The sequence below is a fragment of the Natator depressus genome, chromosome 11 (genome assembly GCF_965152275.1).
Source record: "Natator depressus isolate rNatDep1 chromosome 11, rNatDep2.hap1, whole genome shotgun sequence".
In the NCBI taxonomy this organism is placed as follows: Eukaryota; Metazoa; Chordata; order Testudines; family Cheloniidae; genus Natator; species Natator depressus.
Window position 1 is genome coordinate 37,900,104 of NC_134244.1, and position 26,686 is coordinate 37,926,789.

The window sequence follows — 26,686 nt, forward strand, 5'->3', positions numbered from 1 at the left end:
TCAAAATAAAACTCATTTAACACAAGTTCAACATCTCTGTCAAGTCCTTTTGCCCTGATCTGGGGTCTTCTGCAGGAGCCTATCTACTCCCCGCAGCTTTTGCATGCCTTAGGCCATCTGCCTAGGACTCAAGTGAGCCTTTGCTCCTTGCTAGATTACACTCCACCAGCCAGCTACCTGGGAGTCACAGAACTGAGTTCTGTCCCCTAATCCCAGGCCTCCTGAAAGAGCCTTCCTTCTTCCTGCAGTTCTCATCAGCAGCTGAGATACTTACTGGCTCTTAAGAAGACTAGGTGATATTCAAGCTGTCACCTGATCCATAGCATTGCAGCATCAGCTGATTCCTTTAAAGGGCTACCTCACCCTGTGACAGCATGTAGAATGGAATGGGAGAGAAGAAGCAGTTTCTTAAAAATAATAGAAATGGGATCCTCGGTGCTAAGAGACCTGAGGGGCTGTATCGGGGAGCAGTCTAGGAGAGGCCTTTAATACAATATAAACATGTGTTTGTGTTTCTGTATCTACTGAAAGTGCACTCAAAGCAAAGCTTGTAAACAGTGTCTAAGCTCTTGTACATGAGTGATTTTGGGCTGCATTGTTTTGCATGTTATAAGCTGCTAGGGCATAAGAGAAATGGTGTAATTTGAGTGGTATGCACATATGCCTTTTATAAATAATTTTGGCTGTAAAAGCTTTACTTCGTTAGATTTATTCACTGAACTGTGAAATAGAAATGCTACATAATTCTTAATAATCTGTTTTTGTTTTTGCTCTACATACAATAACTGTTTTGTTTAATTTAAATTAAGTGCATAATTATGTGTATTTTAATGTGCACTCAGTTAAGAGAATTATTCAAGGTTTTTGAGTATTGTAACCTCTAATCCTGAGTTTAAACTTTAAAATCACCCATCCATTTGTGTAAAGATGCTGAATCTGCTGCACAATGTCTCACTGTTTTTCTTCTTCTTCTTGACATTCTAGGATTTCAGCATTATGTTTACGCATCACATTGTAACAGTCATTTTGATATCCTTTTCATATGTAACCAATTTGACACGAGTGGGAGCCCTGACCTTGTGTCTTCATGATTCAGCTGACGTTTTGCTGGAGGTGAGATTGTTCATGTGCCATCAGGATCTATCCTGTACAAAAAGTCAGTCAACCCTATTAATTGTACTGGGTATGCTATGTTCTGTTAGCTAGCAGACAGAAGGGTACAATCCTACCTGTGTTGCCTGCACAAAAAAGTATTTTCCTACGACAGAGGCTATTCTAAATAAAAACAATGATTATCATTAGCATACTTCTTTCATAAAATAGTATCATTTTTTTCTTGCCAAAAGTGTAATGTACCTTTTAAAAAAAATCACACACTGTATGTTTTTGTGCCTTAAAGCTGGTTTATCTATCCACTGGGAGATTGCCCCAGTGTAGAGGAATCCTGACGTGATGTAGAGCCGTTGTAGCAGATCCTATGCCTCCCCTTCCATCCAGCCATCAGTATTAAGGGTGCGGTCAGGGAAAACAATGCATGGTGAGAGTTCCTTCATGCCCAGATAATCTCCAGCTGCTGTAATGGACCCTTAGGCTATGTCTACACAGCAGTATAAGCCTAGGGTTGGTGGACTTGAGTCAGCTGGCCTGTGTCAGGAAACCCTGGGCTTGAGCATCTACATTGCTTTTTAACCATAGGTTAAGGATTTTCTGACCCGTGCTCGAACCTAGGATTCTGGGGTCCACACTGCAGTGCACAAACCCAAGCCAAAGTAAACTTATCCCAGAGTGCCTAGCACCTCTCCCTCCTCCCCAGTGTTAACACTCAGGCCCTGGAATATGCTGCACTGTGGGAAAACTCTACTACCCACCCTGTTTCCTAACAGTGGCAGTGGTATTGATGGGACTCAGGAGCCCATAAGGAGCACACGAGAACATACAGCATAATTAGTGGCTATCTCAGTAGAATGGCTGCAGTTTGAGAAGGCTTTATACTGAAATGCCATCTAATCTGAGAATTGGGCTCTCAAGCTCTAGGCTGAGTCACAGTGGCAGGAAAATGCCTTATCCTCATGGTTAACCCTAGGAGGCAGGGATAAGGGATCCCTGGGAGGCTGTGGGGAAGTTTTGGGGCTGGCTTCCATTCACTATCTTCATAGTGCACACTGCCCGGGCACCCCTGCACACGCAGCCCCAGGGAGGGTCCAGGAGCAAGCACCACCCTGCAGGGAGGGGAAGTGGCAGAGCCCACGGCTCAGCACGGCTGGAGGAGGGATGACTCCTAACATCCTGGGAGCTGCTTCCCGCCTGTCAGCTTTGCTTCCTGTTCCGGACTGGCTCTGCACAGCAGTGAGGAGGAGCCAGAGCAGGAAGTGGGAGTGTGCTCAGCCAGGCAGTAATGGAGCTTCTGGCTGCCTGCAGCACTGCTCCTCTACCACCAGGAACTCTGAGATGCATCCAGAGGACTTCCAGAGCCTTAGTCAAGCCAGGGCCACATGTACACAGGAAAGGAATAGGGCTCAGACCTTAGGTCCCAGCTTAACTTGGGCTCGGACCCTCTAGCCCTGCACGGTCCTGGCACTTTGCGTCTGAGCCCTACGTTACCACATCTGCAGTGTGGATGAAAGGGGGGTTGACTTGAGCCCGGCCTCAGACCTGGACTTAAATTGCTGTGTAGACATACCCTTATAGCTGTGAGCAACCACTGTAAATGTCAGCTGTCAGGCTGCTCTAATTTATGCCAGGATTTGGACCTACATCAGTATGCATTTTGGATGAGAAGATCACAGAAGAGGTTTAAAGCCACCTTTGAACCCACCCCCATGAGCTGCCTTAGTTGCAGGTCAGGATCAAAGCCTTAGCATTTATTTATCTAAAATGATACTTTGTAACAGGATAATTGCAACTGCTTTTATAAAACAAGACTGTCTTGACCGCCACACTGTGAGCCAGATTCTCCACTGCCTTATACCTTGTGAAGTTATGTACACCTGTGTAAGGTGAATACAAAATGGGTCTAAACTGCTGGTTCTGGTCTGGTAGTGTTGTAAATTTATTTTGTATCAGTGTACTTGACTACAAAGGTGAAAGGCAGTGGAGAATCCAGCCTTGTAAGTTAGAAACGTTTATGGGTCTACATCCATTTAGCCATGAATTCACCAGCACTGACTCCACTTCTCTTACCCTTACCACGAAAAGCCACTTTTGAAAGGGCTTGTTTGTTTCAGAGCCACCAAGGGCCTGGGCACCATACAATTTATTGGCGATCACCCAAATACTTGAAAGGTAGATTTTAAAAATATCTATATGCTACACTGTGTAACTGATGAAAACTATAATCTGAAGGGAAACAGATTTTTTTTTGCTTGATTGTACAGTCCAGTCACTAGTAATCTTTCTAAGACAATTACATAGAAATTGCTGATACCCTGGCATGACAGACACAAGAACTTCAGCAAAAATGCTGGGGTTTGTTTTTTTTTTTTTATTTGAACTGCTATTATTTAATAAAAATAATAAATAAAAGACAACCTAAAATATGAGGGAAGAGAACCATGCTTAACACCAGAAAAGCATTTGTCGCAAGTATCAGTATGACTGAGTTGGTAGCATTCTTTCTTCTAGACTTGAAGGTCATTATTCCAATTCCTTACCAATGAACTTGAACTGATAATGGCTGCTGACTACAAAGCAGTACTAGGGGAAGGGCTATTCAGGGGAAAACAAATCTCACCAGAGGAAAAGTTGGTATACGGTCTTGCCTTGTTGGGTCAGCAAAGCATTTGCTATTGTCACCTCTGATATTATGTAGAAATGAAAAGCAGTTTTGCCACAAAATTATGTTTTAGCTGCAGAAAATGCTGGCTGCCTGTAGGGGCAAATTCATAATGGTGTATGCCCAAAAGAAAAATTTGTCTGAAGGTGGAAGAGTTTTTGACACTGCAAAATACTGTTCACATTGGTGGAAATGTGGACATTTCAGGCCAGATTTTCAAAGGTACTTAGACATCTAGTGGGATTTTCAGAAGTGCCTGAACACATTAGGTGCCTAACCTGATTTCATTAGGAGTTAGGCATCTAACTTGCCAATGGAAGCTAGGTTGCCTAACCAGCTTAAGTGCTTTTGAAAATCCCACTAGCCATCTATCTGCATTTTTAAGTACCTAAATACCTTTGAAAATGTGCCCTTGCTTTGCTCAAATTCATTAATATCGTGAAACTTTCAGTTCTGGTACACATTTGTGAAAACAAATAGTTTTATACTGCTCTAGCATAGATGTGTCATTCTTTAGGTGACATGTTAAACTGTACCCTTTTCTGTCAAATTCTGGTTGCCCTGTAAGCGGAGGTACAGTTCCCATGACACCTTTCAAAGAGAATAGGGAATACACTCTGTGTCCAGACCAAACAATTCCTTCTGTCATTATGATATACAAGGGCTGGGTGAGAATTACTGCTGAGTGAAGTGTCTAATGTGTTTCATGCCTATATAGCAACTACACTGATGGTATATAATTTTGGATTGTAAAATGCTCTGTGGTAACCTCATAATTATATTTTGAACTTCTAAAACAAGGGTCCCAGAAGTTCTATGACTTGGAGAGGCCACAGAACTGTGCTGTGGAATTGTCACCCTGGCCACTCAATTGTGCTGCAGAATCCAAGTCTAAAACAATAGCTCTGAGAAGTGTGAACTGCCTCATTCATCTCAGTGGGTTGTTAGGTCTGAAGTCTAAAGATGACAGTTTAAATGTCAGAATATTAACTGCTAATCACTTTCGCAGAAACATCTAGCAGATGTCTTTATCTCATGATCCCAAATTGTCTCTCACCTCACCACAGGGCCAAAATGCCCAACTAACATGTACTCACCTACCAGAACCTCCAGCTTGTCCCCTGACACCCTCAACAGTTATATGTTGTCAATGCAAATCCTTTGGCATATGAAAGCCCAGAGCGATTGGGTAGTATAAAATAAATTGTATTAAGTATCAGAATAAATCAGGAAAGGGCCACTGCACAGATTCTATTATTTATTTTCAAATTTAATTCATTTGAAAACTGTTTTTGTTTTGTTTTTTAATTGAAATGAAGCTTCCACAGAATTTCTGGGCTGCTGCACCAGAATGCACAGAAAGCAGGATTTAGGTCCCGCTTGCCACATAGTTCATGGGGCCCTGTCTGTAAGAACTTATTAAGAACAACCCTTTACGCTTCTTTCATCTGACTATCATTAAGTGCTTTACTAACATGAATGACTGATTTTAAAAATCTGGCCTCCTGTATGGCATGTTCACTGGCATAGGTGAAGGTAGATAGAGAGCTTGCTACCTGATTGATAAGAACTCTAAGTTAGGTAGATGTCTGTAACCTCTCATTTACACTCACGAAATTGTACCTCTAAAAAAGAGCCAGGGTTTTTAAAAATCTCGCAACAGGCTTGGGAGAGAGGTTATATATGAAACTCAATCATCACTAGGGTAGAAACCAGCGGCTGTTTTACAATTTTAGGACAGCAAGTGAAGAAGGATCTTTATACACTCTATTGAAGCTGCAGGGGGAATTTAGGAGAGTATAATTACCTGAATTGTGCCTACTCTTATTGAAAGTGTCATGGAATTGTTAATGACCACAAGTGCCCAGGGCCTTAGTTTTAAGTGACTGACTTCCAAAAGCAAGTGCCTCCAGCAGCATACATCATTTCCACACTTTGTTTTGCTCATTATTGACTCAGATGGACAAATTCCATCTAACAAATCACCCTCACCACTTTCTGCAGTCTTTTCATCCAAGCACTGACTCAGCTCATCCCTGCTTAGTTTGAAATCTGGCATGATCTCAGCACAAGGGGGTAAATACAAAAGCACATGAAACCAAATTCTATTCTATTCTGCCTGGGAGATATGTCCCTCCTTCCTAGTTGGACTTTCAGTCTAAAAGTCACTGAATTGTAAATATAACTCTACTTTATATGCTGATATCTAAAGTGTTAACATTCCTTTATTTGAAGATCAGCCATGAAATATTACTTTGAATAGCAGATGAGAATGAATTTGTAGGTATCTTTAGGTAGCATCGAAGCCTTATTTTAGTCTACACTGGTAGACTATCACTATCCCTTCAGTTTCCTAGTTTGTTTGCTGCAAACCAGCAAATCACCTTTAAATTATAAATACAAATGGAAAAACCACTGAAGTCATGCAAATGCCAGATTATTCAGGGTCGCCTCAGAATTTGAACTCTGGTGTTTGTTTAGCGTGACTGTTTCACACTTTTCAGGTTCAGCGTCATTATGCTAACAAGGTCATATGTAATGCAGCAGTGCTGCCTTTCTCACCCTTCTGAGAAATTATCTGAATTTATTTCTGCATTCTGTGCAGGGTTTTAAGTCAGTACATGTGGTAGTTTTTCTCACTATTATTGCTATGTTAATGAGCCTAAGCCTTATGCATCTTTAGAAGTATAGGAGTCTGATGCAATGCCCGTAGAAGCCAATGAGAAGTCTCCTACTGATTAAAGTGGGCATTGAATCAGGCTCTTGATGCACTATTATTTATCATTTATTGGGGGGGCATCAGTATGGGTAGTGCAAAGTGTAGACGAAGAGATTTTCCCTTCCTCAAGAAGCATGTATTCTAAAATAGGCCATTTTGTTCAGCTACATGAACAATCTCAAAACAATGCGGATATCTTTATATATATTTATACACACATTTCTTTCTCTTTGCGGGATCAGTGTTGATGAGCTTCAGGGAAGAAAAGTATTTTAAAGAGGGGTTTGAATGAAGAAGTGGTTGCTTGGTACACAGGGAAAAGGAGGGAGTTCCAGGCTTAAGAGCCAGCGTAAAAGAATGCACAGAGATGAGTGGGAGAAGCATGCCAAAGGGATGTGTAGAACAGCAAGTTGCAAGAAGCAAAAGCAGCAGGAGAGAAGTAGGAGGAAATGAGAGCTGGGATTAAGGCAGAGGTGGTGGCGTACAGGGCCTTGATATAGAGAACCAGAAGCTTGTCTCTGATGCAGAGGGCAAAAGGAAGCCAGTGAGGGGATTTGAGGTGGGGAGGGACATGGTCTGAGTATTCGACAAGGATGATTGCTTTTAGAAGCAGTGCTTTGTATGGATTGGAGGGGAGTGCAGATTGGTGGAGGAGACCCCAGGAAAGGGGAAGAAGAGCAGCAATCAAGTGTTGGTGCAGGAGCAATCAGAAGTGACGAGATATCTAAAAGAATAGTCATGAAAGCTGAGTGTGAGGAACGGATGGAACAGGAAGAAGTGATAGGCCAAGTCAAAAACAGCAGAGAGTTCAATGTGGAGGTCCTTATGCATGGCCAGGAGAGGGTTCTGAGTACCTTCAGAGCAGTCTCTGGGTAGTGGAGAGGGCTAGGGATTCAAGAGAGAGAGTTAGAAATGAAGACATTGAGGCAATGTTTATAGACAGTAGGCCCAAGGAGGTTGGAGACCACAGGGGAGGAGGGAGATGGGCAGCAGCTGAAGAAAAAAGTGCAGTCAGGGGGCAGTGGGGTGTTTCATTAGGCTGGGAAAACAGTAATGTACTTAAAAGCTGAGAGAGAGGAGCAGAGGGAGATGCCTGAGGACATTTCTAATCCCTTGATTACAAATGATACCTGAGAGTCTGAAACTGGATTGATGTGGGAGATACAGTTGGGTGGGAAAGAGTAGAGGTGAGAGGCAACACTTGCTGGATTTTCTTATTGAAGAAATTGACCAACTCCAGGGCAGAGAGGAAGCAAGGTCACTGTATCGCAGAACAATGTATTTGATCAAAATTTGTCTCCTTTGCATTTAATTGCTCATCACAGCTCATGCACAGTGTAAGACTTTTGCAGTTGTTGTTATAACTGGAGTAAACACTCTTCGTCCCTCTTTTGCAGGCTGCCAAAATGGCAAACTATTGCAAGTGTCAAAAACTGAGTGACCTCCTGTTCCTTATGTTTGCCGTTGTCTTCATCGTCAGTAGGCTTGGCATATATCCTTTGTGGTGAGTAAGCATGCCCCCTTCCTCAGATACTTGGCCCTAGACTAGTTTGGAAATACATGCATTACGGTAGAGTGCCAGCTGTGTGTACTGGACTGTATCTCACAAGCATTAAAGAAAAGTTTCAGAGATAACTAGATGCCCTTATTAGAGAAGATCCTAGCTGGTTACTGCTATAGAGTAAAATGGCGGTCAACATTCACTAGATAGTAAAGGTTAGGGGGCAGGGCCTGACCTGGTTTAAAAGCAGGAATGGGCTGGAGACAAGACAGCCACAGGTAAGTGTGCAGCTGCCTTTGTAGGGTAGGGGGCCAAGAATTAGGTGCTGAAAGCAGACACCAATAGGTGAGGTTGGAGCTAGTTGGCTTTCAGCACATGCTTTACCACTTTCATTGTCTTAGGAAAAACACAGAAAACAAATGAAGTAGGAGTCTGGCCTGATGGCGGTGCTGCTGCCATGCAGGATTGTAATGCCCCATGCCTCTCTTTTTTCCTAAAGCAGCTGGGAAGCAGTATATACGCTGTGGAAGCAATGTATGTGCTCTGGGGGAGCGGAATCTTTTCACTTCTCAATAGCAAACCCTCTGTCTAATTAGGAAGTAGCACTGCTGTGTGCCAAGGGAGAATCCTTTCCAGATTTCTTTAAAGCTGCAGTATGAAATACCGTCTCACACTCTTGCACATGAAAGGAGCAGCCCCATTATAAAGTGAGCATCCTGCCCTTGAGAAGCATTGGTGAGAAAGTTCTAACACCACCTCACTGCGTTCATGACCCCAGACTCTTAATTGGTGTTCCAGAAAAAAAACTAATCTTGTCAGGCAGGATAGTTTGGGGATGTGGTGGAATAACAGTTTTGTCCATTGTGTTTGGAGAGCACAGTTAATGCCAGGATGCTATGGTAAGCAGAAATTCTTAGTGATCCTGCAGAGAGAAACAGTCACAAAAAGCTCATTACTTAATCACACATGTGGTTGACTTACACAAATACCAACCCCTCCCCTCACCCCAGATCCGTTCCCAATCCAGTAAAATGAGATCTCTTGGGGGCTTGTTAAATGAAGGCAGGATAAAGTCGTTACCTTTTGGGAGTCATCTCATCAGCTGTGAAATGCAAAAGACTCCCCTAGTGCTCAGGGAGTCCAGAGGTGCTTTGCTGACCACTGCACTCTGAGCCAGAGAAGCCCCATGAATTCAATAACCTCGGAGATTTAAAAAACAAACCCGACAGAAACCCAAACTCTGTGTTAAAGCCTTCAGTACATTTTTGAGGATGGGATGGACTTATTTTTTTAAATTACCTTTTCCCCCTTCTGCCACCAAAGGTTTCTTAGTCGCACATTAGACTTCAGTAGCTGGAGTACACAGATTTCTCCCGCCTGTGTGCTACGAGATGTACAGCAGAACCAGCATTTTCGATATGGTTTCATCCTCCCATATTTCTGTTTAAATTGCGGAAACAGTGAGGGCCAAATTCCACCAAAAGAGATACACCTCAGACGACTGTGGCTCTGGGAGTTTGTCCATAATAAGGTTCAGTTTGAGCACAGGTTAGGTCTCTGTACTGCTCCAAATGGAAATTGAGTGCATTTTCCTCTGTGTGATTTCCTGCTTTGTCTGTAATGTTCTGAATCCAGGTCTGTAGAAGCAAAGACATAAGGAATAACAGATTTACACTCCTTGAGTAGATAGCTGCCTAGTTTGTTTAGCCATCACTTTAGGTCTTCAATAACACTTTAAAGGCTGCTCTATGGTATTTGAAAAGCCAAGGGGAGAATGCCAGCTTTAGATGTCTGACTGTTATGCTTTTCAAACAACAACATTTACCAGAGCACTGCAGAGTGCTTGCTTTGTATGAGATCAAGATTGATCTCACCCAAAGCTCTTTTCCAAGTATTCACTGAAGTGCACAAATGCAGGGGAGTTCATTAGTTTTCTCTTAACTGACAGTAGCTACTCAGAGTATGTTTTTCTCAAGGCATGTGAAAATAAGAAGGGTGCAGTTCTGCCTCTCCTTTACCTCCACACAATCCCACTCAGGTCAAGAGTTTGGTAGTGCAGGAGTTAGCCTGAAGTGTTTACAATCTGGGTTGAAGATCAGGAAATGAAACCTCTCACAATTTTGACAAATTTCTCAGGAGCACTCCAGCCAAATGTCACACTATACAGCAAAGTCTAAGGAAAAAACTGAAATTATTGATGGGCTTCTCACGTTAATCATAAGGCAAACTTTTATAGTTCACAATTAAATTAAAGACCTGACATAACTGGTGAGAGCCAGGCATAATACAAACAGAAGTTTTTTGTATGTTTCCCTACCCAACTCCCTCTGTCTGACCACACCAGCCCTGCTATTAGACACAGAATTCTAGAGTTAGAGATTACATTATCTAGCAAATGTCAAAAACAGTCTGAGCACAGACTTACATTCTTACCATTTTGTGCAGTGGTTTTGCACCAATATCCTTTTATGCCTAAAATGAGAACAACATTTCATGTTTGATCAAAGCCTTATTTGAATCCAGGTCTGTAGAAGCAAAGACATAAGCCCCAGCTCAGTAGGGAGAAAAAGTGTGACAATGGGGAGGGGTGGGGGGAGGAAGGTCACTATATGGTAGCATCCTCTTTCACTGCAAAGCCACAAGCAACTCCTGTGTGCTACTTAACAGGCTAAAGAGGGCAGCAGACTACAGTAGAGGGCGTGGCCAGATGCAAGGAGGGAGGAGCCAGCAAAACATGCTGCTTTAACAATAGTGTAATCAGCTTACCCCCTGTGATCATATTTATTCCTAGTGTGAAGCCCATGGTAGAAATAGATGTCACTGCAATATTGTTACTGTGTAGTAGTGTTCTTATTTAGAATTTGTGTAAGGCTTTTATGTTCTAAAATGCTTTGCAGACATCAATTAAGAACAGCAACATTTTAACTCAGAATAATCATTGTTATTGTCATTTTATTTAAAAGCCATTTTAAAAATATGCCGGGAGTTGCTCTCGTCTGGGAAGGCACAGTATTATTGATGATGGCTAGAACTGGAACTATTAATTAATTCATATTCTCTCTGCTGACTAGCCAGTGGGGTGAAAGTAAATGATAAAGCAATATAATGTAGGTCCTGTCTAATCAGTAAATTATTGTTTGGGTTCATTCTAATTTACCAGTACCAGAGAGATAGTATTAATAAATGTATTTAAAATCTGGAAACTATTTCCATGTCAATTATAACCATTGTAGAATAGGTCCAAATTTAGATACCGGTTCTGATGCATTACAGGCTTTGCATGCCCATGGAAAGTGATTCAGCATTTGGTGCAAAATGTAGGTTTTTAGCATTTACATAAAGCATTGCTTAAAGAGGGAAAAAAAAAAAGTTTAGATCCACTTTGCTACCAGATAGATGAAGTCAAAAGTACACATTTTCAGCTTCTTAACTATAAGAGTGCTGCTTTAAATTCTAGATGATTCTGCATAATGCTCTCAACATAATATTACATTGCTCACTTGCACTGAAGCCTTGTTATATTTATTTAACAAACTGGGGCTATCACATTAACTGAGGAGTAATTTAAGATGCTCTTTTCTTTCTATTCCAATGCCAGTGTACAAATTAATGTTCTCAAAATACAAAATTTAATCTGTAAAGGGTCTTATGAATGTTTTTAAATTAGATTAAGTAGGTTGAAAGAAACGGAGTACTTGTGGCACCTTAGAGACTAACAAATTTATTTGAGCATAAGCTTTCGTGAGCTACAGCTCACTTCATCGGATGCATTCAGTGGAAAATACAGTGGGAAGATTTATATACATAGAGAACATGAAACAATGGGTGTTACCATACACACTGTAACAAGAGTGATCACTTAAGGTGAGCTATTACCAGCAGGAGAGCGGGGTGGAAAAAAGTAAACTTTTTCCCCCATGTTTATCCCCCCACCCCCCACTGTTCCTCAGACGTTCTTGTCAACTGCTGGAAATGGCCCACCTTGATTATCACTGCAAAAGGTGTCCCCCCCGCCCCCAGCTCTCCTGCTGGTAATAGCTCACCTTAAGTGATCACTCTGGTTACAGTGTGTATGGTAACACCCATTGTTTCATGTTCTCTGTGTATATAAATCTCCCCACTGTATTTTCCACTGAATGCATCCGATGAAGTGAGCTGTAGCTCACGAAAGCTTATGCTCAAATAAATTAGTTAGTCTCTAAGGTGCCACAAGTACTCCTTTTCTTTTTGCGAATACAGACTAACATGGCTGCTACTCTGAAACCTGTCATTAAGTAGGTTGAAGCTCTTCTTTTTTCTACTCTCAAATTATATTGTAATGTTAGCTTTCCCAGGAGAAATATAGCCGACCAAGGTTAAATGATTCAGATGAAGTTTGGCACATCCTCTTAATCCAAAATCAACTAACTTGTGCCAAAGCTAATCATTGCATGAGCAGAATGGAGGCATTCTGTTGAAGATTAATTGCTCTGTGGTGTGAGTTTCCCCATCAGTAAAATGAGCTATTTGCATACCTTATAGGAGTGTTTTGTGGATTAGTTAATTCATACCTGACAGGAGTGTATGCCGTAGAAAATCTTTTAATGTTAGGCCAATGGTACCCAAACTTTTTCACAGCATGGGCAACATTTTAATAGAGAGAGTGTCTCCAGGATCCGTTCGTAATCACATAACATTCCAGAGGTAACTAGCAATTGTTTACATGGCATAGTAATGTTACAAATCTGATCTGTTTATTTTGGGTGTATTTAATGTGATAAGTGTTTGTCTTGTTTGAAAAAGTTAATCCCACTGTCAGTTTTACTCTTAATTTCATCTTCCCCTCCCATCTATTATTTTCCTCCCTTCCTTCTTTGTGCATGCACCCCCTTCCTGTCTTCCTTTGCCTGGTCCCCTTCTCCCCTGCACATGCTGCCCAGGCATCGATCTCTTTGTCTTCCTCCACTCCTGGATATACTGCATGGCCCGTGTCTCCAAGCGTTCTACTCCTGCAGGCAACTTCAGTTTCACTAGTCCCTGGGGACTGCTTTGGTTTCCTCTCGTAGAGTAGTTACTACTAGCTGCATCAAAGCTGCCTCCTTCTTCTTGATTACAGCTGCTTCTACAGGCCTCCTGATAGGAGGAGAGCCAGCACCATGTGCCCAGCCACTTCTCTGCAGACCACCAGTGGTCCAGGGGCCACAGGCTGAAAACAGCTGAACTAGGTGACTGAAAATCTTTACTTTTTTACCCTTTCCTCTCCCCCGCCCCCACCGAAAAAAAGTCAAAACAAAATCCATGCAAATGCTGTGTAACCACCAAGATTTGTCTAACATCACCACTCAATCGCACTGTGTTCCTAGCTTCTCAATGTCCTCTCTCCTTGAGTGTTTCTACCTTCTCATTCTACCTCTTCATCTACGTTGCCAGTCTAAACTGCAAGCTTTTTAGGGCAGCGACCTCTGTCTTCATATCTGACTGTAAAGCTCCTAGTTCACTGGTGGCAGGATATAACTAATTAAATAATAGCATAGCATTTTGGAAATGTTACATGGTATGTAATATAATTTGTCAAGAACAACTAGTGTCAAACCAACCTAATAGTAGCTTTCTTTGACAGGGTCACAAGCCTTGCAGATAGGAGGGAAGTGGTAGATGTGCTATAATTTGACTTTAATAAGGCTTTTGATGCTGTCTCACATGACCTCCTCATAAACAGATGAGGGAAATACAACCTGATGGAGCTACTATAAGATGGGTGCATAACTGGTTGGAAAACCATTCCCAGAGAGTAGTTATCCATGGTTCACAGTCAAACTGGAAGCACATATCAAGTGGGGTCCTACAGGGTACAGTTCTGGGTTCGGTTCTTTTCAATACCTTCATCAATGTTTTAAATAATGGCATACAAAGTACACTTATAAAGTTTGTGGACGATACAAAGGTGGGAGGGGTTGGAAGTGCTTTGGAGGATAGAATTAAAATTCAAAATGATTTGGACAAACTGGAGAAATTGTCTGAAGTAACTAGGATGAAATTCAATAAGGACAAATGCAAAGTACTCCACTTAGGAAAGAACGATCAGTTGCACACAGATGAAATGGGAAATGACTGCCTAGAAAGGAGTACTGCAGTTCTGGGGGTCATAGTGGAGCACAAGCTAAATCTGAGTCAACAGATATTGCATAAAAAGCAAACATCATTCTGGGATGTATTAGCAGGAGTGTTGTAAGCAAGACTGGATTATTGTATCCAGTTCTAGGTGCCACATTTCAGGAAAGATGTGGAGATATTGGAGAAATTAGTGGCCGTGTTGGTGCTATTAGAGAGAGAAGGTAACTGAGATAAAATCTTTCATTGGACCAACTTCTATTGCTGATAGAGACAAGCTTTCAAGCTTGGTCCAGTAGAACATATTACTTCACCCACCTTGTCTCTCTAATATCCTGGGTCCAACACAGCTACAACAACTCTGCAAACTATTCTGTATTTTCAGGCAGCAGATTTGAATGACTAATTAACAATTTTCATACCAGGAACTTGATTTACAGAGTTACTCATTCTCTCAAGGAGCAGAAACAATAGCACTAGACCTTGGACTTACAACTAATAATCAAAACTAAGGAATGCTGCTTGAATTTCAGATATTTTATAGTCACAACAAACAGTTAATGAACCAGCTATTGGCCAAGAATTATTTGAAGGAAACTTTTGGCAAACAATTTTGAGTAATGAATAAATTTGAGGAAGTAATAAACTATTCATGGATAAACGAAGATAAAAAAAGAGGCTCGGTGAATTAAATAAATAACTCACCTTGAATCTTCTCCCTTGAATAAACTCTTGTTTATATTCTTTAGCAGAGGATTTGTAACGTTGTCATCCCGTCTGCTTCGGATGACGTATTAGCTGACACTGCCCTTAACAGAGGCTGGTTATTTTATCCCTTTGACTTGTTTAGGGTTCTTGAGAGTTCAAAGCTTCAGATACTGTCTGAAGCAGAACATGAGCCTCTGCAGTTTTAGATTAGCCCTAAGCCAGCTTTTCCTAGAGGGAAATTAACCAATGCAAAAGTTAAAAATGTCATTCACCAGTGAAAGGTTGTAATGTAAATAACAACCAGTGGCATTTTCTCAGTGTTTCTGGGTTTGGATTTTCATGTTCGCATACAAGCAAAATTTAAATAAAAAGAATATCATCAGACTTATCAAAGTCAATCCTTATTAGCCTCAATTTTGGTTCGTACAGATTGTTCTCTGTGGCTCCAATAACACATTCTATTGGCAGGGACAGATTGTTCAGTCAGTGTTCTGGGGCTTTGGGGTGGTTTGTAATTATTTTGAATAGTGTCTTTTCTAAAATGCAAATAGGACAGAAAGAATTACCGCAGCACTCTGGGCTGAGAATTATTGTGATGGGTGTAAATATCTCAAGAAAAAGTAAGGGGCATTCACCTTCTTGCTGCTGCCAGACGTATTTGCGGTGCTGTTTTTAAATCACTGTGATCAGTGAGGTATGAAGGCTGGAGAATAAATAGAATACTGATGACCAACGGCTATCAGGGTTGCTCTCACACATCCACTGCGATGGATTCCACTATACACTCCTAATCTGGAGTTGAGGGGAGCTCTGTGAGAGACAACTTTGCCACCTAGAGAGAGAGACCAAGACTCAAGGAATTTACGTTTTCTGGTTTTGCGAAAAGGAGAGAAAAAAATCCAAAGTTGACTCAGAATTTACTTTTAAATGAAACTGTTACTTGACTGTTTCTAGAAGATGGCTACTTTACTATACCTCTTGGAGTAGCACCATAGACTTGCATTAGAGTGTTGATGCTTTGAATTTCTCAGCTAACATTTGTATTATTTAGTTAAGCTTTGCTTATTCTCTAATGACCATGTGCTGAATTCTGTGTGGTGTTCTGTCCTCTCATTTCCTATCCCCATGCCTTTAAATTATAAATCTTCAGGACATAGACCTGTTACTAGTCCAGCACAGTTTGCCCATTATACATTCACAGTACTGTAGAAGCAATATAAAATATGAACAGTGCTGCTATTTGACTGTGAGCAGCCTTAGAGTGCAATTGGGGTCTAGGTAGATCCTTGCAGGAATCAACATTGGCAAGACTGTGGCCATGTGAGCACATTTTGCAAGAGTCGGGTTACCCAAGCAGGGGTCGAAATGTATACCAGAGTAACGTTAGTGATAGGAAATCCCATATATGATCACTTAAGAATCAATAAAATATAGGTTACAACATTTATGTTGAGGTATGTCAACTGCAAGGAACTAATCTCCTAACCCAGAGTAACAGAAAAGTGCCCATGTGGGTTATACAATTCATAGTTTTAGTATCAGAAATGTCACCACACGATACGTCACTTACCAGCATGAACTGGTAAATGTTTTTCAAACACCACAGTCAATAACCATGTAGCCACAGCTCCTCTATTAGCTGGCTAAGAATAGGCCATTAGATCCAAAACACTTATCAGGGCTAAATTCAGCACCAAATTCAGTAGTGTTGCACCAGAGCTGAATTTGACCCATGCTATCTGTAAAGCTGGAGATAATCTTTTAATTGGTCAAGTTAAACAAGACGCTGTTAGGACTAATTTGCGTAGTTTGATGTGGAGGCAAAGCTTGTGGCCAGCTCAGGGGGCAAAGATTGTGGCAGAGGTCAGCTGTGAGGATGCTTTTTTTGTTTGCTTGTCCAAGTCCTTTAGCAAGTAGATAAAATTACTCTCCAACAAGAATGTAACCTTTGGATCATATGTTTGACAGCTTTTCTCTTAATTTATGCATTGAACCGCTCCTGTTTAATATGATCGATCTTTGAGGGTCTTGCAGGTGATTCAGTTATTCTAGCGTAAACAACTCTGGAAGCAAAATACCATGGGCTAGATCGTGGTCTTGAATTACTGCATTGGTTTGAGGCAGCGCAGAGTTACACTGGAGAAGATTATTGGGAGAAAGTGGTACAGTCATCTTGCTGGGGTGTCTAACTTGCTCTATAGATGGGTCCTTAACCCTGCCTCCTCCCGACTCCCTTGGGGCAATGGAGGGGACATTTCCTAAGTTTTCTTGCATTCAGGAACTGTCATTGTCCTTAGTGCCAAGAGGAAGCATGGAAGAGGAAATGGGTACGGCAAAGGCGTTTTTTTAACTCTCTCCCTGCACACGCTTGCAAAGACTAAGGACAATCTGGCCCCATACGTCATATACCAAGTCTTTCATTTATGCAGGGAACAATACGAACCCTGAAACAGATGCCTCTTGACATGAATTCTGTGCTGTCTGTGCAAGCTTTTAATATGTTCTTAAAGATTTTCAGATTTGGAAATATAAATGACGTCGTTTCCTCAATCTGTGTGCTCTGATCCCAGACACATACACATGCATTTTGGCAGAACACATTACTGATAAAACATTTTGCTGAGTATAATTGCATTCTGCCAGGGAATCTGAAATCCTCCTTTATTCAAATCTCTGTAGAAAAGCTCTCCTGAGATATGCGCTTTGATTGTGAAGGTGCATATGACCCTTCTGTGTTTTCAGTTGTTCTGTCAACAAGAGTGGAGATATTAGTGTTCATACCAGTGACTGCAAATTTGTTAGTAGGCAAGAGCCATTGATGAGAAGAAATTGGGTGAATAGATAAGCACAATTGAACTCAGCACAATAGACAGCTTGATCAGAATGGCTCCTTTTACACTACATCAAACATGAATAATTTCCTGTCTGTTGCATTATGTTAGTTAAATAACTGAAAGCACTACTGATCTGTATTGGGCTTAAAATAACATTGTCTCAGTGGCAATTCTGTGATTTCTGCAAAGATGTTTTGTTGCTGATTAGTATTAAAACAGGAGTGCCCAACTCTGCAACAGTCAGACTGTATTGGCATCTTGCCAGAAGCCCAGGTCTGCAGTTAATTAGTGGTTAATTTATCAAAAATAAATGTGCAGCATATTTGTTTGTACTTTTATCTTCCTCAATAGGTTAACAAAAAAAATAAAAATTTTGCTTTTGATCATCTTTATTCTCATCCTGCACTTACACATAAGTCCCATGGCAAGACATTGTAGGTCACAGTTGTCCCTCAGGATGCCTATTGGACACCCCACCTTGGGGCCAGTGTCACTTCCTTAATGTGTCAGATTTGTTCTTGCACAACATAGGAGTCTGTACTTTACAGAGTCAAAACCCCTGGTGGTTATGTGACAGCACTGAAGCACATTGAGCAACTCAGAAGTCACGTGATCATGTTGCAACGTGGCTTCTTTAAGATCTTGAGCCAAATTCTTTTGTTGCTCATGAATGACCACTTGCTTTCAAACACAGGTACATGTTGGTCCATTGCTCATTTTGATTTCCCTCTCCATCTGACAAGTGACTCAAAATCAAATGAAGCTATGGGTCAAGTTCTACTTTTAACTATAAGGATGTAAATCTGAGATGCTCTGTGATGGGGTGTGCAAACCCCACACTGGGCACCAAGGGTTAAGGAATTATTTTGGGCTCAGCCAGCTCTGTCCCACCACACCTGCAGCAAGTGCTCCATCTGCTGGAGTAATTAAGACTGGGAATTAGCTCATTTGGGTGGCAGAGCTGGAGGTGAGCAGACCTGCACCCCCAGGACCAGCAGCACAGAGTAGAGGGAAGCCTAAAGGTTCTGACACAGGGGCCCTCCCTGGGGGAAGGGAGGACCCACGCCAGAGACAATCAGAGAGGGAAGTATACCCCTCTCCCCTATCTGTGGACCCTGGACATTGGTAACCCACTTTTACTTATTTGGTTTGGACTTCCCCAACAGGGAAAGCCTTGGACTAAGCTGACTGGGAAGGGGAGGGGAGGAGGAGAAGAAAGTGTCCCAGGGAAGACCGCCTTAAGCAGCCTTGGTTGCCAGACCACTGGTAGCCCAAAAGGCCCTAGGTCAGAGCCCTTTGGAGTGGGAGCACCCAGGATCCCCTCCCCACAACCCCGTTGGCAGTCAGCGGTTGCCGTCGTGACCATGAGGTCACACTCCCCAACCAGACCCTGAGTGAGGACCATTACACGCTCTGTTGACTTCAGTAGGGTTCTGTTGGATTTACACCTGTGTAAATGAGAGCAGAATTTGGCTGTGTGTGTGTGTTTCTAATGCTATTGATAAAGCAGCAATATATTCACTTCATACTGCCCTCTCTGCTCTAGAGGAGGCTGAGCAGATCTCTGTGCTTTAGGCAGTATAACTGATCTAGGGCCCCTGGCCTTAATGGCTCTGGGTCATTCACAGAGTCAGCTTTACCTTCGCTTTTGTGGGAGCTCTTTGTCACCTACTTTGTCACTGGTAGAATTCTGTACTAATACACAAGGAAGGGTTGGAAAGGGGTAGGAGTGATGAAAGAAGAGAAAGGAAAACTGGAACTGTTCACCTAAATGGCTGATGATACATCTCAGCTACAGATACACACATAGCCCAAACAGGGAGGAGCCTGACAGGGTCTGGATTGACTTGAAAAGGGCCTTGAATAATTGTAAAGCGTGTTTTTTAATGTATTATCTGCACAGATTTCTCTCTCAGCTAGACAGATTAACTGGCTTCTTTGGTAGCATCACCAACATCATTTGGGATGGTGAAAGTTGCAGATGTCCATGGAAAGAGCCAGTTGGAGGCAGCTGGCCCTGAGCTGGTAGAATAGGCAGTGCCTGCTTTGTGTTTCAGGAGTCTGTGCAAACCTGGGAGTGAGATGAAAAGAAAAACAAAGAACAGAAGCCAGCTCAGAGAACATCATTATACTGCCTTGGGGCCACCTTCGCAGTTACAGATGTCACCACTGGAATTGGCACACAAATAGCTGTCTAGGAGATAGAATGTGTCAGACCCGCTCCGGCATTGTGTTCCTTGTGAGGGTCCAGGTCTTGGAGCTCATTGACCAGAGAAGTAGAGACCGTGAACAGGGCTGACAAGCAAATCGAGGGCCCCGTTGCAATGCAATTGGGTACTCCATCTCTCTCCTTCCCCTCAGGTCTTCACTATTTCACTGATACTCTGTGGGTAACTGGACCATCCAACTACTGTCAGCTTATGCTAGATCTTTGTCACTCTGTTCTCATTTTGCATACTCTGACTACTGGCATAAGATCCACTTCCATGCATAGAAAAGGAGTAGAAAATCTGGGAGATGGAAAGGGAGAGGGAAACCAGCTGGTCCTTCCACTCAGCAAGAACCAAAGAGTGTCCCTTCAAAGCAGTGATGTGAAAGGAACAGCAGCGGCTGAGCAGCCAGTCAAAAGAGAGAAGAATTGGCAAGACAGGACTTTAAGTACTGGCTCTGTTAGGCTGAAATATTTAGCAGAGCTGCTGGTTGAGGCCCTTTGGCAGGTCAGTGCTGTAGACTCCGGCTTCTTGTTATAACCACGTAATTACCAAATAAGTGGTTAATCTTGTCCTGGGGAGGAGCCCTTCATTTCATACTGCCTTCAGGAGAAGTTTGGCAACTCATCTTAAATGAGCCTGGTCAGGAATTCTATTCACCCTAACACATGTGTGAAGTTATCTTATAACTGAGGTCTCGATCATTACAAATAGCTAGAGAACCCAGTTGAAATGGTGAGAGCTGAGATATAGATCCCATTCAGTTCTAATCATAGTAAAAAGACAGGGTGATCCCCCACTGAAACTGGTCCCTTACCTGGAAGATAGGTCATAATCATTGTCAGCTGAGGGGGACTTATCATCTCTTGTCCCCTCACACACCTACACATCTCATTCTCTCCCCACCTTCCTATGATGGTCCAGCTGAAAATTTCACACCCCTTCAAGCTTCTGACTCAGGAAGGCAATTTCAGGCTCAGAGCACAGCTGGATAATTAAGTTTAACAGATTTAATATATTTTTTTGGAAGTGTAGAACAGAGTCTGCTGGCCAAGAGAAGAGTGTTTAATAGCAGTAATTCTGTCTGGCGTTCAGTGCGTTCTAGTGTGCACGACAGGGGATAGAGGTAGTAATAGTGCTGTGCCCAATGTTCTAACTTAACTGGGATACTGGGGAGTTGGGGTTAAGCAGATATTTCTCTGGCACAAATAACTGATGCAAACATGCTGTTCTGGAGTGCCATGTATTGCGTATATTGTGCATGTGTTGGGAGCAGAGATTGTCAATAATGCTAAAGTGCATTGAATCATTACACTATTGACTAACTACATTTGAATGCTCCATGGAAGCTATAGAGATTAGAAAAGACTGAGAATCTGTCTCTGCACATCCTTCCAGCTGGTAAAGAGAGAGACCACTGCCTTAACTGTGAGTCTAGATCGGACAGGGCTGAGGAGTATTTTGCCTCCCACAACATTATTTTTGTCAACCTTACTGTTCTTCCTTTCTTCCAAGTGCTTTACTAATGAATGAATGAAGCCTCACAACAGCCCTGTGAGGCAGGTAAAAGTCCTATTATATCCATTTTAATGAGCAACTTGAGGCAAAGGAGTACTGAGTGTCAGTATTCCCTCTAATTTTTCCCACCCATGTGTGGAATGAATTTCGTTGTGTGCACCAATGTGGAGCTGATGTGTGACACATCACCTTCATATTGGTGCACATAACAAAATATGTGTGGTGGGGGTGGGGCCGAGGGGTTCGGAGTGTGGGGGGGGCTCGGGGGGGGGGCAGAGGGTTGGTGTGTGGGCTCTGGGGTGGGGCCGGGGATGAGGGGCAGAGGGTTGGGGTGTGGGGGGGTGAAGGCCCCAGGGTGGGACCAGGAATGAGGGGCTCAGGGCTGGGGCAGAGGGTTGGGGTGCAGGAGGGTGCTCCAGGGCTACGGCAGGGAGAGAGGACTCCCCCCAGCTCTCTCTCCCCATGCAGCACTTGGGCTTGGGGGGAGAGGCGCCTTTCCCCGCTGTGCCAGCACCGGGGCTGGGACCACGGGATGGGCCCCCTCCCGCAGCCGCAGCACATCCAGGGTTGGGGATGGGGCGGGGCATCCCAGCAGGTCCAGGCCGGAGCTGGGTTTGAGCCACCCCTCCCCCAGCCGCAGCAAGTCCGGAGCTGAGTTGGGGCCGGGGGGGGGGGTGCCCCTCACCTGGCTGTGGCAGGCCCCGGCTGGGCAGGTTCCCCGAGTATCTGGGCAACACTAAATAGGCCGTTGCGCAGCCACGCAGTTTACAGGGAACTCAGCTGAGTGTCCTAAGATCACACAGCAAGTTACTTGAATAGCCAAACATAGAACCCAGGAGTCCTGACTTCCAGTTCTCTGCTCATACTGACTAGCCTCAGACATTGGAGCAAGGAAACTCTCCAGCTCTCTTTGTTTGGAAGTGGAGGAGTAAATAGAAATGTTTTTAAGGCAAAAAATCCAGGAAAGGACAAAACAATCATTGCTGAAAAATAACTGACATGATCATTGAACACGCTTGTAAGAAGGTTTAAGTTACAATTACATTTGCTTTTATACCTAGCTATCGATATGCTATGAGGTGGGTGTGGTATTGCAGGATGTCTCAGTCCTGTGAAGTGTTAAAGCAAAAGCAGGACAACTGTGCTGAAATGGCAGATGGGCCACACACAGGGGTGTGCTGGCTCCACGTTTTGCTCTCCCCTATCTCCGCGTAACTACTGGCTGCCCCATTATGGCAACATGTGCCTTTTTTTCGCTAAGTGAATTTGGGGAAAATGACTGGCCAGGAGGAAGGTAGACATGAGGAGCAGCCCTTCAGTGTAGCAGTCTGCCCTAGAAACACGGTATATTATATGCTGGGAAACACCATAGAAGCTAGTGCTACTCACAGTAATGTTCATTTCGGTTCTGCCTCCTTTGGCTCAGAAGCCGGAGCAAGTCGCCTCGGGCCAAATTTTTCAGAAGTGGTGTCTGATTTTTTTGTGCCTAAGTTTTTATATGGCCAGCTTGAGACATCTTGGGCATAATTTTCACAAGTGCAGAGCTCCAGCAGCTCTAACCAGATCACCTCTGGAAGCCAAGCTCAGGGTGTCAGGTCAGGCAGACAAAAAATGGTGGCTTCCACAATCAATGGACACTTGTGAAAATTGGAGAGTTAAGCACCTAGGTGCGTTTAAAAATCCCACTAGGTGCCTAGCTGCAGTTTTAGGCACCTAAATACTTCAAAAAATCTGGCCCTTAGGCCCCTTTGTAAATTTTACCCGGAACCAACTTAGTTGTGCAATTGCCACCGCAGGCTTTCTCTGTTTTAGTCTAGTGTTTATTGTATATGATTGTTTCAAATGAGTCTTCTGAAGAATGGAAGTTGGAAGGGAGGTTTGGGGAATTTAGTGGCCTTGCCTGTCTCCTGCCCTGAAAATCTAAATATAGAACCAGTTCCCTTCATATTCACTCCTACCTAACCAGCTGATCCCTATTTACATAGCCTTCCAAAATGGGATATTCTTTCTTTTGGGCATAAACCAATTTTTTACCTGTCTGATATTTCTGTGGTCTTCTATGTTCATATTCTATTTCTCTTTCTCATTACGTACTTGAATTGCATAACGATTATCTTTAAAGATCCAGCTGTCCCTCCCGTGCCTACCATATTGTGTCATGTCACTGAATTGCATTTTGAGTAGTCAGTGCAATAATCTTTGTGCAAGCCATATCAGACACTTATTGGAAAGTTCTATTTTGTTCCTCAATCTGTCAGACATGAGCAGATCTGAGAGGGTTCTGATCTTTTGATGGATGCTTATTTCCCATCCCTGATATCCAGCAGGTAACTCATTTGTGCGGTGATATTACTTTAGGCCTCAGACATGCTCTCCATGGCCTCGCTATCTTCTTAAGATTTCAGACTTTGTTAGAATGGGCCATATTCATCCCTGGTGCAGCATAACTACTCTTTACAGTGCTGGAATGTGTAGGTTTTTAGACATCAAAAAGGAGATTCAATGTAGTGAGAGTAACTTTACATGCAAGAGCTGCTTATTTTAAAAGTTGAGTTTGATATTGTAATTTAGAACTGAAATAACTACCGATGAAATAAGCAAAGATGACTAAAGCTATGTTTTGATATGCATAGGGTGTGTCATCTTGGATTACGAAGTGGGACATTACTATGCCATTTAGCGCTACTGTTGACAGAACAAATTGCACAAAGCTAAGACTATAAATCTTAGCTAGTAACAGCATTCATGTGCCAAATGTCTAGCCTTAACTGCAGACTCTTTCATTTTCTAATGTTTATGCCATAAACAGAAAGAATTGTAAAAGTAAGACTGTATAATGAAGCAATGAAACGACCCTGTCTCACAAAATGTATTGTAAGATTTATGAAGCAGATAAAATGTAGTATAAGGGATGGACCAGGAATAAAAAAAGACCAGTGTTAAATAGAATCAAAACAGCATTCTGATGCTCTACAGCTTTAAGACTAATCCGCTTACGCTAGTTTATTAGAAACCATCTACTAATTTTAACGGAAACAGTTTTATCCTAATTAAATCGTAAATACTAGAGGGTGTACTTGTTGCATTTGGATATTTCCCATTAATAGTGACGGAGTTATACACACACGTTTTTGGGGAAAAAAGTGACCTCGTCAGTCATTAGGTAAAAAGAATTCTTGAAGTATACGAGACATGTCAAAGTTCAAACACAGTCTGGTGGTACAGTCCGAGAGAATGAGATCTGAACTTTTCTAAAGCCCTATAGGACATTAGCTAGATTTCTGTGTTCTAAACACAGCATAACAAGAGCAGATTGAAAGCTGTGCATTTGTTAGCTTGATTAAATATGCCATCTGCTGGCTATGTAGTGATAGTTAATTTTTTAAATATTAAATGCAATGAACTTTCCAATACTTTTGATATCAGCAGGGGTATAGAGTAGAAGGGATGTCAGAAACCTTCATGATCTTCTTCATTTTTTAATTGACTCCCGAAAGTATCAAGCATTCCTAGATAGCCACATATTGCCATAAGTACTGCTTGTTTCTTCTACCTACATCCTATTATTGCCCAATCTCCTGTTAGTTTCGGTTGTTGCCTCACTCTTCACTATGACCCAGATTGTATCAAGCACTATTTTAGTTTTCGAGTGTTGAATGAGTTAATTCCTATTACACTCTGAGTCCTATCATAGGCATGCTATTGCCTTATATACCACAAGTGCTGAAGTCTCTTATTACTTGAATTGTCTCATAGTACAGGTTCAGATCAACAGACCGTCACTGCAGGCTTTGCTCATGTCAAGACTGGGAATTTACAGTAAAAACATTAACAGAGCTGTAAATAGTATTGACAAATGCTCTAATAATGAATTTACTGCCATATAGTTTAATGTTCTTCGTCGTAAGAAGTGTCTGATAGCAAGTATTGGTTACTATTTTTTATATATCTTTTTGATCCAAATCAGACAAATCCCTTTCAGAGAGGGGGAAAACTGTCATTTTATTATACCGGTAAAATGGGTGGAGTGTTGGTGGCATTATGTTGTACTCAAGTATAGTCTGATTTTAAGGTCCCTTCTTCTCAGAGGAATTAGGTTACCTGGAAGTGAGAGGTGTCCCTCTTGTTTAAGTGTTTCATTGTTAGCCTATGATGGACGTGGTGGAAAGGGTATACTCTGTGTGAGGAGGAAAATTAATCTGAAGAATGGGAATCTGTCATTCCTCTGGGATTGTCCAGGATAAAGAGGTATTAGAGAGAACCCATGTCTGGTTACTCACCAGCTCTGAAAAGTGTAGTACTTTTGCTTTCTGCATGTGGTGTTTGCTGGTTGAAATTAAATAGCGAAGGTGATGTTATGCAGTCATTTACCTCTTGAGGCACAGATGACGCTTTATCATGCCTCTTCCAGTGCTATTCAGTCTGTCATTATAAATCTGAGAATTGAATATGTGTGTGGATACCATCTAATCACATATTTGTCATCTTAATTAGAAAAAGGGCTCCTTTTTAGATTACTGTTGACTTGAACAAATTGTAAGTACTTTTGTCTCCCTCTCTCTTTTAGGATATTAAACACAATGCTGTTTGAATTGTATGAAGCTTTGGGCAATTTTCCTGCCTTGTGGTTCTTTAACATGTTGCTCATAGTACTTCAAGTCCTGCACTGTTTTTGGTCTTATCTAATCGTAAAAGCAGCTTATAAAGCTATCTCCAGAGGCAAGGTAAGGTGACACAAACACTATCTGATGTTTTACAGTAAACATTTTGTTTGTAACGTTTTTAAAATTAGTAAATAGCACTTAGTAATTGTCCAGTGATTTGTTCTTTTTCTGACCCAAAACACAGACTTGAGGACAGACGCTGTATTGTGATATGCTTTTCCTTCCTTTAATGGAACGCTTACTAGCTTTGTTCCTTGATAACAAATGTACTAGATGTGTGAACTCCAAATACATGCATTTTTAAGACTAGGGTTATGTTGTGATTAATGCTTCCTTTTTTAAAAATAGGTGTGTCAAATCCCACTACACATATAGGAGCTGTGTAAATAGCACTTGTTTGCATTCTGCCAGTTCTGTTTTACTTCCTTTCATAGAATATTTGGTGAAAAATGTCTGCCTCCCAATTGAGAAGAACAATAAAATTAACTGAAACCTGTCATGCTGCCTCTTTGGTAACTGGCAGAGATGTGGGTCTGAACTCTTTACAGTCTTAAGCATCAGGGGCCTTTTGGCTGAACAAAGGGCCGTATTTCCAGGAGCCAAAGGGCCATGCCTCTTTGTACAAAATTAACACATTGTTGCCACCCTTCTATTTAAAAACAGGGGTGTG

General features: G+C 42.2%; 1 protein-coding gene across 2 annotated transcripts in view; it reads left to right on the forward strand.

The window, feature by feature from the left end:
• CERS6 (ceramide synthase 6) overlaps nt 1–26,686 on the forward strand; it is a 210,552-nt gene that overhangs the window by 173,743 nt on the left and 10,123 nt on the right. For both annotated transcript variants that reach the window (XM_074967512.1, XM_074967510.1), the window contains exons 7-9: nt 985–1,113; nt 7,889–7,995; nt 25,920–26,076. In XM_074967512.1, the coding sequence (XP_074823613.1) occupies nt 985–1,113; nt 7,889–7,995; nt 25,920–26,076 (393 nt within the window). The remainder of the gene's footprint in view (nt 1–984; nt 1,114–7,888; nt 7,996–25,919; nt 26,077–26,686) is intronic.